At 38.5% G+C, this 15726-nt stretch overlaps 1 protein-coding gene across 4 annotated transcripts in view; it reads right to left on the bottom strand.

Moving 5' to 3' along the window:
• Window positions 1–5238: 5238 nt before the first annotated feature.
• myot (myotilin) overlaps window positions 5239–15726 on the bottom strand; it is an 81688-nt gene continuing 71200 nt past the window's right edge. For all 4 annotated transcript variants that reach the window (XM_033029382.1, XM_033029383.1, XM_033029384.1 and 1 more), the window contains 4 exons: window positions 13920–14127; window positions 12223–12388; window positions 8645–8778; window positions 5239–6746 (listed from right to left, as the gene is read on the bottom strand). In XM_033029382.1, the coding sequence (XP_032885273.1) occupies window positions 6592–6746; window positions 8645–8778; window positions 12223–12388; window positions 13920–14127 (663 nt within the window). In that variant the 3' untranslated portion in view covers window positions 5239–6591. The remainder of the gene's footprint in view (window positions 6747–8644; window positions 8779–12222; window positions 12389–13919; window positions 14128–15726) is intronic.

Genomic DNA, 15726 nt, shown 5'->3' with positions numbered 1-15726 from the left:
AATTTTACATCACTTTCATTGGTTAGCTGATATGCGAAACACTGCAACCCTGTATATCTCACACATAAAACGATGTAAATTATGTAAATCTTACCATGAATGACAGAAATAACAAGTGTTATCCATTTTTATGAATTTTGATGTAGAATTATTTAAAATTGAGTGGATTGATGCAATGTACTGCTAACCCACAAATGTGTAATTATGAGATATTCACATTTAACAACTCGCTCAGTAGCTCGGGTGGCTGTGAACAGCCGCTGGGACCAGACAGCGGAACTGCAGCTAGACCCGGGGCTCGCAGGCGACCTGGGAACTGCAACTAGTCCCGGAGGGTCCTGGCCCCTTTGCAAAAACGGCTGCCAACCCCTGGACTAAACCAAACCCTCGATCCTGTCCTGCCAACCTTTTTTCAAAATTTAGCAACTCAAATGGTGGTGCATCTTCATTGCTGGGAAATACAGTAACTCATTTCCCTCAAATATATGTTAGATTTTCCTCAAATGTATGTTTAATTAAAAACTAAACTATGGTAGCAATGCACAGTATTCATGTCTAAAGCTCGCACTTCTGCATCAATGTAAGTATGTATACACTACATTTCATTACACTAATATAGAATGTAAAAATATCTTGACGTGTGTTCATTGCTATTTTATTCACAATATTAGGATTTTAGAGAGAGGTTGAATGAAAGAAAGAAAAAAAGGTTTAATTTGAGGAGATCACAAGAAAGAAACTAGAGAAATATATATGTGTGTTATATATTGATATACATATATATCACACATATATACGCATCATATAATGAATATATGTGTGTGTGTGTATATATATAAGAAACTAGAGAAATATGTATATTATATACATCAATATCACATTTATATACGTGTGTATCATATATATACGTGTTTATAATATATAAATATATGATGGCTTATGTTCCTTATGTCATATAGGCAAAAAAAAATTAAGGCAAATATAATTGTCTTCATGGCTTATGTACATCAATGAGAATGGCTCATGTACATCATGAGTTGCTTTAAATCAAAGTTGCTTCTGATCCATGAGGGAACTTTGAAATCTATTATCTCTATCTTGCCTCTCACACACAGAAATACACACAATACTGTTCCTACACAAGACTGATTAAACCAAAGATCATAGAATGCATATGGTCCAGTCACAGAGACCTTTCATTGCGCATTGTCGCTCATTTTATACGCAATTTTCCTTTTTAATTAAAAAAAAAAGAAGCACCTTATTTATTATAAATAAAGATCATAATGGCCTATCATAGAAGGCTAAGATAGACCAAGATATACTCCTGCAAAATCCAGTGGACTGACGTGGATTAAACCCCTCTGGTATCTTTGGATTAAACTACGAGAGGCATAACGGAGGTCGGGGTCTTATTCCTAAAATGGCGGAAGTGACGTTCCGTTGCGTACTTCAAGTCAGTCCATTGGATTTTGTAGGAATGGTCTATCTTGCTCTAGTATCTTTGCTACATCCCTGCTTGAAACCTTATTTTATGTCAAACATTTACACTTATCTAAATCTAATAAACAGGTTACACTTTCTCCATTTCATTACCCAGAACAAGACGCCAGAGATGCTGCCTGACCTGCTAAATTATTCAAATATGCTTGTCTCTTTTAACAATCAGCATTTGCTATTCCTTGTGTCACCACTCCTCATTGATGTGGAATTATGATGATCAATCTTACGATTGGTTGAGAGAATACTTTATTGTTATTTGTACTGTTATCAACTAGTACCTATATTAGAATTATCACTAACCTTCATATCGCTTCTACTATCTCATTCCTACTATTTTGTAGCCTTTACCACTACATTTATCATGCACGTGATTAGAGCCTGGCTACCTAATCGCAGCCCAATGGGACACAGAAATATATGCTGCCTTCAGAGTATTAGGTAATCTCACTTGGAACAATTCAGATTCACATTTTGTTTCAGTTTTATATCTGGGCAGTATATTATTGCTCATTGACTAACTGATGTAGCTAATATCCTCCACTGCTAGTAAACTTGACATTGTCATGCAACAGACATTGCTGCACCAGCAGTGCTGGAAGTTGACAACAACCCAACCCTACTATTGAACTAGAGGCCGCAATGTGGTCAGACAGCTTCACTAGAGAAGCAGAACCTTCTTGCACATTTTTCTCAAAATGGCATGCATATATGCTCCGAGTGAAAGGATATGGATTCTTGCAGTTCTCTTTCTGTTGGCTTGGCCGAGATTTGAGTTTGATGTATTCCTTTCTGCAGATCCTCCTCCTTTAATCTCAATGGGATTTCCTGAAGAACCCTTACGATTTCAGTACTCTTTAATTGTAAATCATTTTTTATGGAGAGGACAGGGAATTTTAATAGTCCAAGTATCAAAACCAATCTTCCAAAGTCTTTCGTGAATGGGGCACATATGCTGGTGGGCATGCTGAACAAGCTGCCAGAGTCTATGTTAGAGGTGGGTACACATACAACATTTAAAAGTAATTTGGACAAGTACATGGATAGAAAATGGCTCAGAGGGATAAGGGCCAAATGCAGAGAAATGGGATTCAAGTAGACTTGGAAAATCAGGTTGGTTGAGGACCCCAGGAAAGAGAGTTTGTAGAGTGCCTCTGAGATGGATTCTTAGAGCAGCTTGTAATGGAGCCGACCAGAGAAAAGGCAATTCTGGATTTAGTGTTGTCCAATGAACCAGATTTGATAAGAGAACTAGAGATAAAGGAACCGCTTGGAGGTAGTGATCATAATATGATTAGTTTTAATCTTCAATTGAGAAGGAGAAGGTTAAATTGGAAGTGTCAGTGATGCAGTTGAACAAAGGGGACTATGAAGGCATGAGGGAGGAGCTGGTCAAGGTAGACTGGAAAGGGATCCTAGCAGGAATAACGGTGGAACAGCAATGGCAGGAATTTCTGGGCATAAACCGGAAGACGCAGGATCATTTCATTCCAAAACGAAATAAAGATTCTAAGGGGAGTAGGAGGCAACTGTGGCTGACAAGAGAAGTTAGGGATAGAATAAAACTAAAAGAAAAGATGTATAACAAGGCAAAGAGTAGCCGGAAGCCAGTGGATTGGGAAACTTTCATAGGACAACAGAAGGAAACAAAACGGGCAATACGGGCTGAAAAGATAAAGTACGAGGGGAAGCTGGCCAGGAATATAAAGAAGGACAGTAAAAGCTTCTTTAGATATGATAAGGGGAAAAGAATAGCAAAGTCAAATGTGGGTCCCTTGAAGGCAGACACGGGTGAAATTATTATGGGGAACAAGGAAATGGCAGAAGAGTTGAACAGGTACTTCGGATCTGTCTTCACTAAGGAAGACACACACAATCTCCCAGAAGTACTGGAGAACAGAGGATCTGAGGGAGTAGAGGAACTGAAAGACATTTTCATTAGGTGAGAAATAGTATTGGGTAGGCTAATGGGACTGAAGGATGAAAAATCCCCTGGACCTGATGGTCTGCATCCCAGGGTCCTCAGGGAGGTGGCTCTAGAAAGAGTGGACGCATTGGTGATTATTTTCCAATGTTCAATAGATTCAGGATCAGTTCCTGTGGACTGGAGGATAGCTAATGTTATCCCACTTTTCAAGAAAGGAGCGAGAGAGAAAACGGGGACTTACAGACCAGTTAGCCTGACTTCGGTGGTGGGAAAGATGCTGGAGTCAATTATTAAAGAGGTAATAATGGGGCATTTGGATAGCAGTAAAAGGATTAGTCCAAGTCAGCATAGATTTATGAAAGGAAAATCATGCTTGACTAATCTTCTGGAATTTCTTGAGGATGTGACAAGTAAAATGGATGAAGGGGAGCCAGTGGATGTAGTGTATCTAGACTTTCAGAAAGTCTTTGATAAGGTCCCGGATGGGAGACTGGTGACTAAAATTAGGGCACATGGTATCGGAGGTAGGGTGTTGACGTGGATAGAAAATTGGTTGGCAGACAGGAAGCAAAGAGTACGATTGAACGGGTCCTTTTCAGAATGGTAGGCGGTGGCGAGTGGAGTGCCGCAAGGCTCGGTGTTGGGGCCGCAACTGTTTACTATATATATTAATGATTTGGAAGAGGGAATTAGGAGCAACACTAAAGTTTGCAGATGACACAAAGCTGGGTGGCAATGTGAACTGTGAAGAGGATGTTAGGGGGTTGCAGGGTGACCTGGACAGGTTGAGTGTGTGGGCAGATGTGTGGCAGATGCAGTATAATATAGATAAATGTGAGGTTATCCACTTTGGCGGCAAAAACAAGGGGGCAGATTATAATCTCAATGGGGTTAGGTTAGGTAAGGGGGAGGTACACCAGTCACTGAAAGTTGGCGTGCAGGTACAGCAGGCAGTGAAGAAAGCTAATGGAATGTTGGCCTTCATAACAAGAGGATTTCAGTATAGGAATAAAGAGGTTCTTCTGCAGTTGTATAGGGCTCTGGTAAGACCACATCTGGAGTATTGTGTACAGTTTTGGTCTCCTAATTTGAGGAAGGACATCCTTGTGGTTGAGGCAGTGCAGCATAGGTTCACAAAATCAATCCCTGGGATGGTGGGACTGTCATATGAGGAAAGATTGAAAAGACTAGGCTTGTATTCACTGGAGTTTAGAAGGATGAGGGGGTATCTTATAGAAACATATAAAACTGGACAAGCTAGATGCAGCAAAAATGTTCCCAATGTTGGGCCAGTCCAGAACCAGGGGCCACAGTCTTGGAATAAAGGAGAGGCCATTTAAGACTGAGTTTTTCACCCAGTGAGTTGTGAATTTGTGGAATTCCCTGCCACAGACGGCAGTGGAGGCCAAATCACTGGATGGATTTAAGAGATAGATAGAGCTCTAGAGGCTAGTGGAATCAAGGGATATGGGGAGAAGGCAGGCACGGGTTATTGATTGGGGACAATTAGCCATGATCACAATGAATGGCGGTGTTGGCTCGAAGGGCCGAATGGCCTCCTCCTGCACCTATTTTCTATGTTTCCATGTTTCGATGTTTCTATAAGCAACTTGGTGGGCATGGACGACTTAGGCTGAATTGCTGGTTTCCATGCTGTAACTTTTCAACATTGCGCATGAGAGCAGTTAAGGATCCCTCTAAATATCATGGCAGAAGAATAGGTCTGTAGACGGAAGTAAATTATTCCATTACATCTAATATAAGAATATTGTTATTCTTTCTATGCTTTCATTAATGCAAAGCAGTTTCAGAATATTTTGAATAACAGGTTATTTTATTGATCAATAATCATTTAAAACTGGAAAACAGTAAACATTCCATCTTTATAATGTATCAAATTGTGAGGAAACTTCCTTTTGACTATCGTATTCTGTGGAGCTGATACTTCAGTCAAGTATTTCATTGATAGAAACCAGCAAATAGATTGGTGCATGAAGTATATTTAATTACAGTTTCTACTGATCTGGACAGCAAATAAAATGTGGCATCTTCATAAAAGTGCCGAGAAAAACACAGATTCTTTGAAGAACTGCAAACTAATTTAACAGTTTACATTTTATCCAAATTTCTTTAAAAAAACGGTTACCAACCATAATTTCTCTAATTGAACCTTGATGTTAGGGTGAAACTGAAATGGCTGTTGATGGGATAATTTTCCTTGCATTAGAAATATAATTTTTGAGGGTAGATGTGAAGATGCGCATCCACAAAACTAGCATTTCTGTGAATGTATGTTTTGCTTGGATAGAAGCCAATAAATTAAAGGACAGCATATTATTCCTCTGTTAAAGGTATTTCCACATCACAATGTATATTAATAAACTCAGTGTATAGTGTTAAGAGAGACAGTTCTAAGTGTATAGCCGAACAAAGACGGTGCCTGCTCTTCCTTTATTTGAGAGCCTGAATTGATAGAAAAATGCTTTAATGCAGATAAGTGGTGCTCTTACACTAGTCATAGGTATCAGAGATTGCAAAAGGCATCATCATTGTACTTAAGATAGCATTTAAAATAGCACCACACTGATCATGTGTGCACTTTGTAATGTTCTCTGTAGATGGCTCCATCTATCTGCGGTAGTTTGCTGCTTTGCACTTTTAGCTTATAGCACTGTATTTTTACAAAATTAACCAAGCTACAAAAGCTATTTGTTCTAAACTCACATTTACGATTCCCAGATTGCTGCAATAATTTTACTTCTAAAGTTGTTTGGACTTGAAACTCTTTACATTTCTCTATTTAAAATAACTTGCAAACATGTTTTTACTCAAACCCAATACCACAAACTTTTATACGAGGCAATATGCCATAAAATATGTTATACACACTTTTTTCTGCTTAATTAATTTTCATTATGTTCTGACCTTACTAAATTGAATATGTACTATGGAACAGACTTATTTTTGTGCTATGCTACCAAATGAACATGAAATAAGAAGCTTTAATGTGCAATGTTTTGACTGTATACTGTAACATTCTTGCATTTTACAACAATTCAAATTTACATATAAAATAATAGCTTTGTTTACAGTAAGGTGCGGATAGAACATACATATAGTAAGCTGAAATCTAACACTATATATTGAGTTGAAGTATGAAAACATCACAGGTCTTCACTTTCTACCAAGCCAGGGTAAGATGCAGTACGTTGGAAGCTGGGGTTCACCGGGAAACCCTGCCCATTAAGTACTGAGTAACGGGTAAAAGTTGGTCGAACCTTCAATGACTTTGTGTGTGAAAGGTGTTTCACTGGCCAAGCTATTGGAAGAAAATAGAAAACATAATAAAATGATAGTCATGTTAAAAAAACAATTTTGCTAATAATAATAATGACAAAACCATAGAAGGAGCAGTGAGAAGAAGTGTCCCAACCCAAAGTGTTGCCTGTTCATTCTCTCCACTGATGTTGCCTGACTCACTGAGTTTCTTCACTGAGTGAAGAAAGCGAATGGCATGTTGGTCTTCATAACAAGAGGAGTTGAGTGTAGGAGTAATGAGGGCCTTCTGCAGTTGTACAGGGCCCTAGTGAGACCACACCTGGAGTATTGTGTGCAGTTTTGGTCTCCAAATTTGAGGAAGGACGTTCTTGCTATTGAGGGAGTGCAGCGTAGGTTCACAAGGTTAATTCCCGGGATGGCGGGACTGTCATATGCTGAGAGAATGGAGCGGCTTACAGTTTAAGAATAAGGGGTAAGCCATTTAGAACGGAGATGAGGAAACACTTTTTCACACAGAGAATTGTGAGTCTGTGGAATTCTTTGCCACAGAGGGCAGTGGAGGCCGGTTCTCTGGATACTTTCAAGAGAGAGCTAGATAGGGCTCTTAAAGATAGCGGAGTCAGGGGATATGGGGAGAAGGCAGGAACAGGGTACTGATTGTGGATGATCAGCCATGATCACATTGACGGTGCTGGCTTGAAGGGCCGAATGACCAACTCCTGCACCTATTGTCTATTGTCCAATGTCTATTGTCTCTTTTTTATAGTGACAAAACCATCTTCACAACCTGCTTACAAAGGCAAAATAATGTAGGTGTTGGAAATTATAAATAAAAACTGAACATTATGCAAACACTCAATGGCTCAGGCAGCCTCTTTAGAGAGAGAATCAGTTAACATTTTGGATTAAATGCCTTTCATTTATTTTACACTCTCACAAATACTGTTCTTCATTTACAGCATTTTTTTGTTTCTATTTCACTACATTCTTTACCTTTTATCCTCCTCCAACCTCACTTACTTTTGCACTCATCTTTAAGAAAGCTCATCCACACAATGGACAAAACTATTGAGTTTTCAAAATCTCAACTTTTCATTTCTGCAACTGTTGATTTGCTCAACAATTGTTTAACTCCACCTTTGATTTTCCCTCTCGATTGTCCATTTTCCCCATTTTAGTTCATCCTTCTGTAAGGCTGCCACCTTTGTTCCAACAAACTATGTAATGCAGAATTAGCATAAATTGATTGTGCTATTTAAAACAGATCAGGTTAATCACTTCAATCAGTAATAGGTCCCTATCATCTTTAAGAGGTGGCCACAAACCCCTTTCTATTTATTGTTCATTTCTAATAGCCCTCAAACTGAAGAAGTAGTTTAAAACTGCCCATGATAGTGGGTCATGAGTCGCATAAGACAAACTTCACTGAAGGACATTAGTGAAACTAAATCAGTTTTGTAATAATGTGGTTTCACAGCTAATGCTACTAAGACTAACTTTTCTGAAGATAAGGACTTTGTTTATTTGGAAACTGCAGTTGCTAAAAATGAAGTAAATACAGAAAATGTTATTCCTATGGCAGATTTTGTTAAATTTCTTTATTTTAAATTTCTCTGTTGCTGTGTGAAATTTGAATTTATATCCCTGGATTAATGATGCAGAACTCTGGTTATTAGTCAAATAAACATTAAACTACTGTCTTCTCTACATTCACTAATGATAAGTCAAAGAAGATCATAATTGTTTTCATATGTATGTGCATTTGTTTGATGCCTTCTTTATCAGCTTGGCTGGAGATGAAGGTGATTATGCCAGTTGTTTGGCATTTGGTAGATTATCACGCAATCAATTTGGAGAAAACCATATTTCAACAAAGCAGAACACGTTTCTGTAGATTGTTCTGAATTCCTTAAAACTATGTTGTTGAAGGAAACTCACCAGCAATATCCAGTCTTGCTGTGCAGATTACTGATCCAGCTTCATTTTGAGCAGACACAGTATACCATCCACCATCTCGTTTCTCAACTGGGAAAATTTCAATGCCAACTTTACCTTCATTGGTATGGTATATCCTATCAAAGAAATATCCATTAAACTGATAAATACCAGAGATAATAATAGAAGAAATAAACAGATAAAACTGTGGCATGCATATATCAGATAATCTACTTTGTACCTAGAAAGGAGAGAACAGAGTACTTGCTAAATGTTATGAAACTGGAGGCAGTGGAGGTCCAAAGAAACTTTGGGATCCATGTACAAAGATCATTAACATGTCATGCACTGAGGAAAAATCAAATCAAAAGTGTTGTTACTTACACTTGGAGGACTAAAATGCAAGGAGAGATGGAAATTAGGCTGCTGCTACATAAAGAGCTGGTTAGACCACATCAGGAATACTGAGAGTTCTGGCTACCACACCTTGGCAGGAGTTCTGGCTGAGATATATGAATCATTGTTAGCCTCAAGTGTATTGTAATGATTAAAACAGGCTTTAGAAAATAATTGGGCTCACTTGGAAGAACTAGTAAATAATGAGGCCTCTGATTGTGTAGTTGCAAGGACATATAGTAAGTAGTGAGATAAGAAAAAACCCCAAAATAACTCTGTTCCCATCAGTTTTAAACACATCTTGATGTTTGTTTGCAGGCTTATTGAGTATATTAGTGAATGCTCCGAGTGAGCACAGTGGACTTTTCCTTGGACCCGGGAGCAGAATGGTACCAGGACACTTGAGTTTGCCAGACCAGCCACCTCAAGCCGTTGTCACGTCACCCACCCCTTGTCTCCAGAGATGCTGCCTGTCCCGCTGAGTTATTCTAACTTTTTGTGTTTATCTTCGGTTTAAACCAGCATCTGCAGTTCCTTCCTACACAGGGTGTGGGACTCGTTACCAGCTGCTACTCGTATCGGGAAGACCTGACAAGCAGAAGGACGTGATGCTTGTGACTTATTTAATCCTTTACTAATCCTTTTACTGCGTTCTTTCTCCATCGTTGACCCGAATCCTCAAAACCTGTTTGTACCACTACATTTTGTTGTAGTCAGCAGGATTCGGTGAAAATGTTGAGAAAGAGTTGACCAAAAAGTCAAAACCTGAAACCTTTTGGGTCGCAGAATGGACAAACAATTCTGAAGGGTTTGCTAATGTGCTACGCAAATGAAGACCACCTAAGTATTGGGAGGGAGAGTTGAACGTTAACCCTGAAAAGCTACTGCACCTAATTATCAAGTGTTCAGAGGGAGCTAGTTTCTCTGAAAGGAAAGAAAACTGTCCACAAGAAGTTGGTTGGATATTTGCCACTGCATTGACAGCAATGCACTGAAATTGCAAAATTTAAAATGGTAACTGATAAATTATGAAAGGAATTAACCATAGATTAAATAAAAATGTGGCTATGAGGCAGTAAAGATTTCAGGAACAGCAGAAAAAAACAAATTAATGTTTGTCTGCTATTTAGCTATTATTCAGCAGGAAAATAAATTAAAGAGAAAAGAGTGGTGAGTGGATCCAGTGAAAGTATATGTTAGATTGACTGAGCAAATGCAACCCTGATCATTGAGATGGGAATAGTTGGTACTCGGATGAGTCCAACGGGAAATGGACTGATAACGAAGGAGATGAGAACAAACCAGGAATTGAGGCTAGAACTCTTGTCCAGGTTAAGGTCAAAACTGAATGGAGTGAGGATGGTCAACTCGGTTGGTTTGAGACCACTACCAGGGATTATAGTACAACAGAAATGCAGGAGCTGGGAACCTGGATGAAATAGCAACCTTGTGATCCAGGCTCACCTGGATGATGGTCATATGAAATTGATAGATTATATGACCATGAAAATAAAATAAGACATGGGTGCCTTGCGTACAGACCCACTTGTGGTGGCTACAGTGTGCGCTAACCACAGATCCCATTGTTTCTGGAATTGGGTTTGGGCCTGTTTATACATTGTATGACTCTGACCTTGGACATGATATGTCGGCTTTAGAGATGTGCAGTGAACATTTGTCAGAGTAATTTCTGGACTATAAGCATTAAATTGCAAGGAAAGATTACATAATTTATAATTCTATTCCTTGGAATTCTGGTTAACATGTGATTTGATTGAAGCTTAAGATACGAGAACACAAGAAAATAGGAGCGATAGGAGACCATCAGGCCATTCGAGTCTGTCCCACCATTTAATATGATCATGGCTAATCAATGCTAGCCTCAACTACTCTTCTGTGTCATGACTATACTCTATTCCTTCATCTATCAAATATTTATCCATCTGCACTGTAAATACTCGTAATGATCCACCTTTCACTACCTGCCAGGACAGAGAATTACAGAGATTCATCACCCTCTGCAAGTAGGAATTTCCAAGTATTTCAGTTTTAAATGACAGCCCCTTATCTTGTAGTTATGTCTCCTTATTTGAGACACTCCCACTGGTGAAAACATCCCAACATTTACCATGTCATGTCCCCTTAGGAACTTTAACGTTTGAAAAAACATTCTCATTCTTGTACACTCCAAGGAATACCTGTCCAAATTATTTAGTCTCTTTTGGTAGAACAACACTCTCATCCCAGGGATTAGCCTATTGAACCAATATCATTATACCTTAACGGTTAGTGAACCAGAATTGTTCCTTATCACATCATGCCCTTTCATCTTTTTCGTATCATCGGCAAATTTGGAAATGTTCACACTATTCCTTCCTTCGGGTTATCAAAGTAACTAAAACAATTGTGGGCCAAGAATGGATCCCTTTAGTACTCCATCAGTTGCATCCTTCCAGTCTGAAAAGGACCACTTTATTTCAACTGTTTGATATGAGACAGCCAGTTCTCGATCCCTTCTAACACATTTCTGCCAATACCATGGGCTTTTAATATATGCACCAGCTTTTTTGTATGGCTGCTTGTCAAAACTAAACCAATAGAATGAATATTTCTGACTGTTGGGAAGTTTAGAATTTGGGTGCATTGTCTAAATATTAAAGCCCAACTTTCAGGAATGACATTGACAAACACTTCAGCTTGCAGGGTATGATCAAAGTTTGCAACTCTTCCAAGTACAGTAATTTGCACTTTGGGCACATTACTTATTTAGAGCTGGAATTAATAAATGACATAAAAAACATTACATTGCAAGAAATGATTTAAAAAAGTGCTGGATTTAGCAGGCTGAAGAGAATCTGCGGTAAGATTAGTTTAACATTTTCGACGCTGCCTAGCCTGCTGAATGTTTTTTTTAAGCACTTTTTTGTTATTTGATATTAATATATTTTTAACCAAAGATTTTAAGAAATATAGAGTTGAGTGAGTTGGATCATATGACAAGGAATACACATCTAACATTTTTCCAGAAGACGATATTTGTTTGTGAGGGATGAATGTTGGTTAAGAAGGAGAAGCATTTTTCACAATCAAACAGCAGTATGGAAATGGAGATCAGACCTAAATGTGCCCATATCATATGTCTCGATTCCACTGATCTCCTGTGGATCATGGAAATCTGTAATTACCTGATTCTGTCTGTGCTGTGCTTGATCATTTCATGATCTTTTCTGAAGAAAATTATTGGCCGTGGATCTCCAGTCACTTGACATTCCAGTTTGACATTGCCTCCTTCGGTCGCTTTGGAATTTTGGAGTTTGTAGATAAATTCTGGCGCTTTTGCTACCCCTCTTACTATGAGAAGAAAAGTTGCAATATGAATAATTTATTACTTTGATCTTCGTTAATATTACCCACAAATTAGCAACCTACAAATAAATAAATTCAGCTGAGATTACTTTTCTTCCTGTGCTGCATTTTGTTTCACCTGCTGCTGAATCAAGAACAGATAAAATTTACAGGATATTTTTATCTTCATCCATTTGATGGGAAGTTAATGGGTCTGAATCATACACCGGTTCTACGTTTCATTTGATTTTACTCTTTATCGGCTTCTGCAGTGGCTAAAAATTAGGTCTGGTATTACTTGGATGGCTGACATGATCCTACAACTTTCTGGAAGGTAGGACAGGTTAAAGTTGTCCTTAAATGTGTTTAAGAAAATATAATTAATCGGTTGAGGGACTGTGTGAGAACATGGTCGACAAACAGCAAAATTAGAACATGTCGAAGAGAATTAATTCGCCACCAGTTGCAAGAAAAGATCTAACCATTCTAACATAAATATCTGTTTGGCTCGAAGTACGGAATGGCCTACACCTGCACCTATTTTCGATGGTATTTTTTTCTATGTAGCTAAAAAGTAAAAGAGCTTTTTCAATAATTAATTCTGCATTAGACAGAAAGATGATGTATACAGGAGTAGGCTATTCAGTCATCTGAGCCTTTTAGGTAAAGACTAATTTGTATCTTAACTCCCTTCTCCTCATCATAGTTCAATTATTTTTTAATAATTGTTTTCACAAAAAAAAAATTCTCAGCTTAGTAACTTTCAACTGCAAGGCATCAGGGGCATTTTGGGGGACTGGTTCCAGATTTCCATTGAAGTTTGTGTGAAGTCCTTCCTGACATCAGCCTTGAACAATGTATCTAATTCTGAGGTACACAAAAATGCTGGAGAAACTCAGCAGGTGCAGCAGCATCTATGGAGCGAAGGAAATAGGCAACGTTTCGGGCCGAAACCCTTCTTCAGACTGATGGGGATATCTAATTCTGACTTGCCCCATAACTCTGGACATAATTACTCAATAAATGCTCTGTCAAATCCATTTTAAAAACAAGATATTCCTTTAGTTCTACATTTGAGGGTATATGAACCTATTTTATCCTTCCCATTTAGCTCTTTTAATTCATATACCATTCTAGTGAATATGTATTACATCAATCCAGGGCCAGTATATCATTCCCAAACTTAACTCGGTGTGCTAGATATGCGAAGGGTATTAGAACATATTTCCAGAATATTGTATAAATGCTGTACTCAATATTGTGTTCATAAAGATTTTTAATACAATAGCCTTAATTTCATATTATTATGCAAACTTTTGCCATTTGTTCATCATTTGAATGATGGTGCTGAATCATTTTGCTAAAATAGTGGGATAAGGAATTTTAGGATGATGTGTTAATCAACCAAGATGTAAGCACAGAATTTGAATTTCTTATATCTTGGGAAATGGTCAAGGAATATAATTCTTCTTTTAATATAAAGATACTTTATGTACAATGGTTTTGTGCTATTCAAGCATTTAAGGAACACACTCACCTTCTACTTCAAGATGCACTGTAAACCTGTTCTGGCCAGCACGATTGATGGCTACACATTCATACTGTCCGGCATCACTTGCTGTGACTGCATCAATAATGAGTGAATGTACACCTTTTCCTGACACAAGCATTTTGTGACCCATATCCTGTTCAATAGGTTGCCCATTTAAATACCACATAAGTTCTGGAGGTGGCAATCCACTGACCTGTAAATGCAGTACGAAATGTGCTAATTAAAGTTCTGAAATGTGTGTGCATGCTTTGCAACGATGACAGAGCCATAATGCAATAACCACCAAGTGAGAAGCTGTTTTGTTACTGTTACTGCAAGCCGAGCAGAATATCCAGTGAATGGAACTGTGAGTGTTGATTTTTTTTTTCTAATGTCGATTTTTAAAACGTGAGGCAGAGAGGATAGATAATCTTTCAGAACCTAGCATGAAATTTTAATTAGAATTAAAATAGTAACTAGATAAACCTTAAATTAAATTACATAATACTGGAACACTCAGTAGGTTGCATCTTTGAAGAGAGCAGACAAGTAGCAGATTAAGATTCAGATTTCAGATTCAGATTCAGATTGTCAATCTGTAAATTCCTGATGAAAGATCCACACTTAAAACATCAACTCACTTGTTTCTCTGTAAAGATTCTTCTGGACCTGCCGAGTGTTACCACCTGATTCCATTTTAGATTCAGATTTACAGCATATGTACTTTGTTTTGTATAAATTCCAAATTGTGTTGCATGTTGAAAAATTATGCACTTGTACATAATCTAAGTGTCTCACTGCTCCAGCAACCAGGTGCAATTCTGCCCACCATTGCAGCCTGTGTGGAATTTGTACATTGTCTATGGACTGCATGGATTTGCTCTGAGTATCCTTCCACATTCCCAAGATGCTGGTTGTTGGGTGAATTGGTTACTGTAAATTGTTGTGGGTGGTATAGGAATAGGGGATGTAGGTGGCTTTATAGGCATGTGAGAGAAAATAGGTTGCAGGAAATAAGTGGGAAATGGGAGTGATGGGATTGTTCTGAGATCTAACATATATCTGAGGGGCTGAATAACATAGAAACATAGAAAACATAGAAACATAGAAAATAGGTGCAGGAGTAGGCCATTCGGCCCTTCGAGCCTGCACCGCCATTCAATATGATCATGGCTGATCATCCAACTCAGTATCCTGTACCTGCCTTCTCTCCATACCCCCTGATCCCTTTAGCCACAAGGGCCACATCTAACTCCCTCTTAAATATAGCCAATGAACTGGCCTCAACTACCTTCTGTGGCAGAGAGTTCCAGAGATTCACCACTCTCTGTGTGAAAAATGTTTTTCTCATCTCGGTCCTAAAGGATTTCCCCTTTATCCTTAAACTGTGACCCCTTGTCCTGGACTTCCCCAACATCGGGAACAATCTTCCTGCATCTAGCCTGTCCAACCCCTTAAGACTTTTGTAAGTTTCTATAAGAATCCCCCTCAACCTTCTAAATTCTAGCAAGTACAAGCCGAGTCTATCCAGTCTTTCTTCATATGAAAGTCCTGACATCCCAGGAATCAGTCTGGTGAACCTTCTCTGTACTCTCTCTATGGCAAGAATGTCTTTCCTCAGATTTGGAGACCAAAACTGTACACAATACTCCAGGTGTGGTCTCACCAATACCCTGTACAACTGCAGTAGAACCTCTCTGCTCCTATACTCAAATCCTTTTGCTATGAATGCTAACATACCATTCGCTTTCTTCACTGCCTGCTGCACCTGCATGCCTACTTTCAATGACTGGTGTACCATGACACCCAGGTC

Source organism: Amblyraja radiata, chromosome 11, assembly GCF_010909765.2.
Source record: "Amblyraja radiata isolate CabotCenter1 chromosome 11, sAmbRad1.1.pri, whole genome shotgun sequence".
In the NCBI taxonomy this organism is placed as follows: domain Eukaryota; kingdom Metazoa; phylum Chordata; class Chondrichthyes; order Rajiformes; family Rajidae; genus Amblyraja; species Amblyraja radiata.
This window is presented reverse-complemented; position numbering and strand designations above follow the sequence as displayed.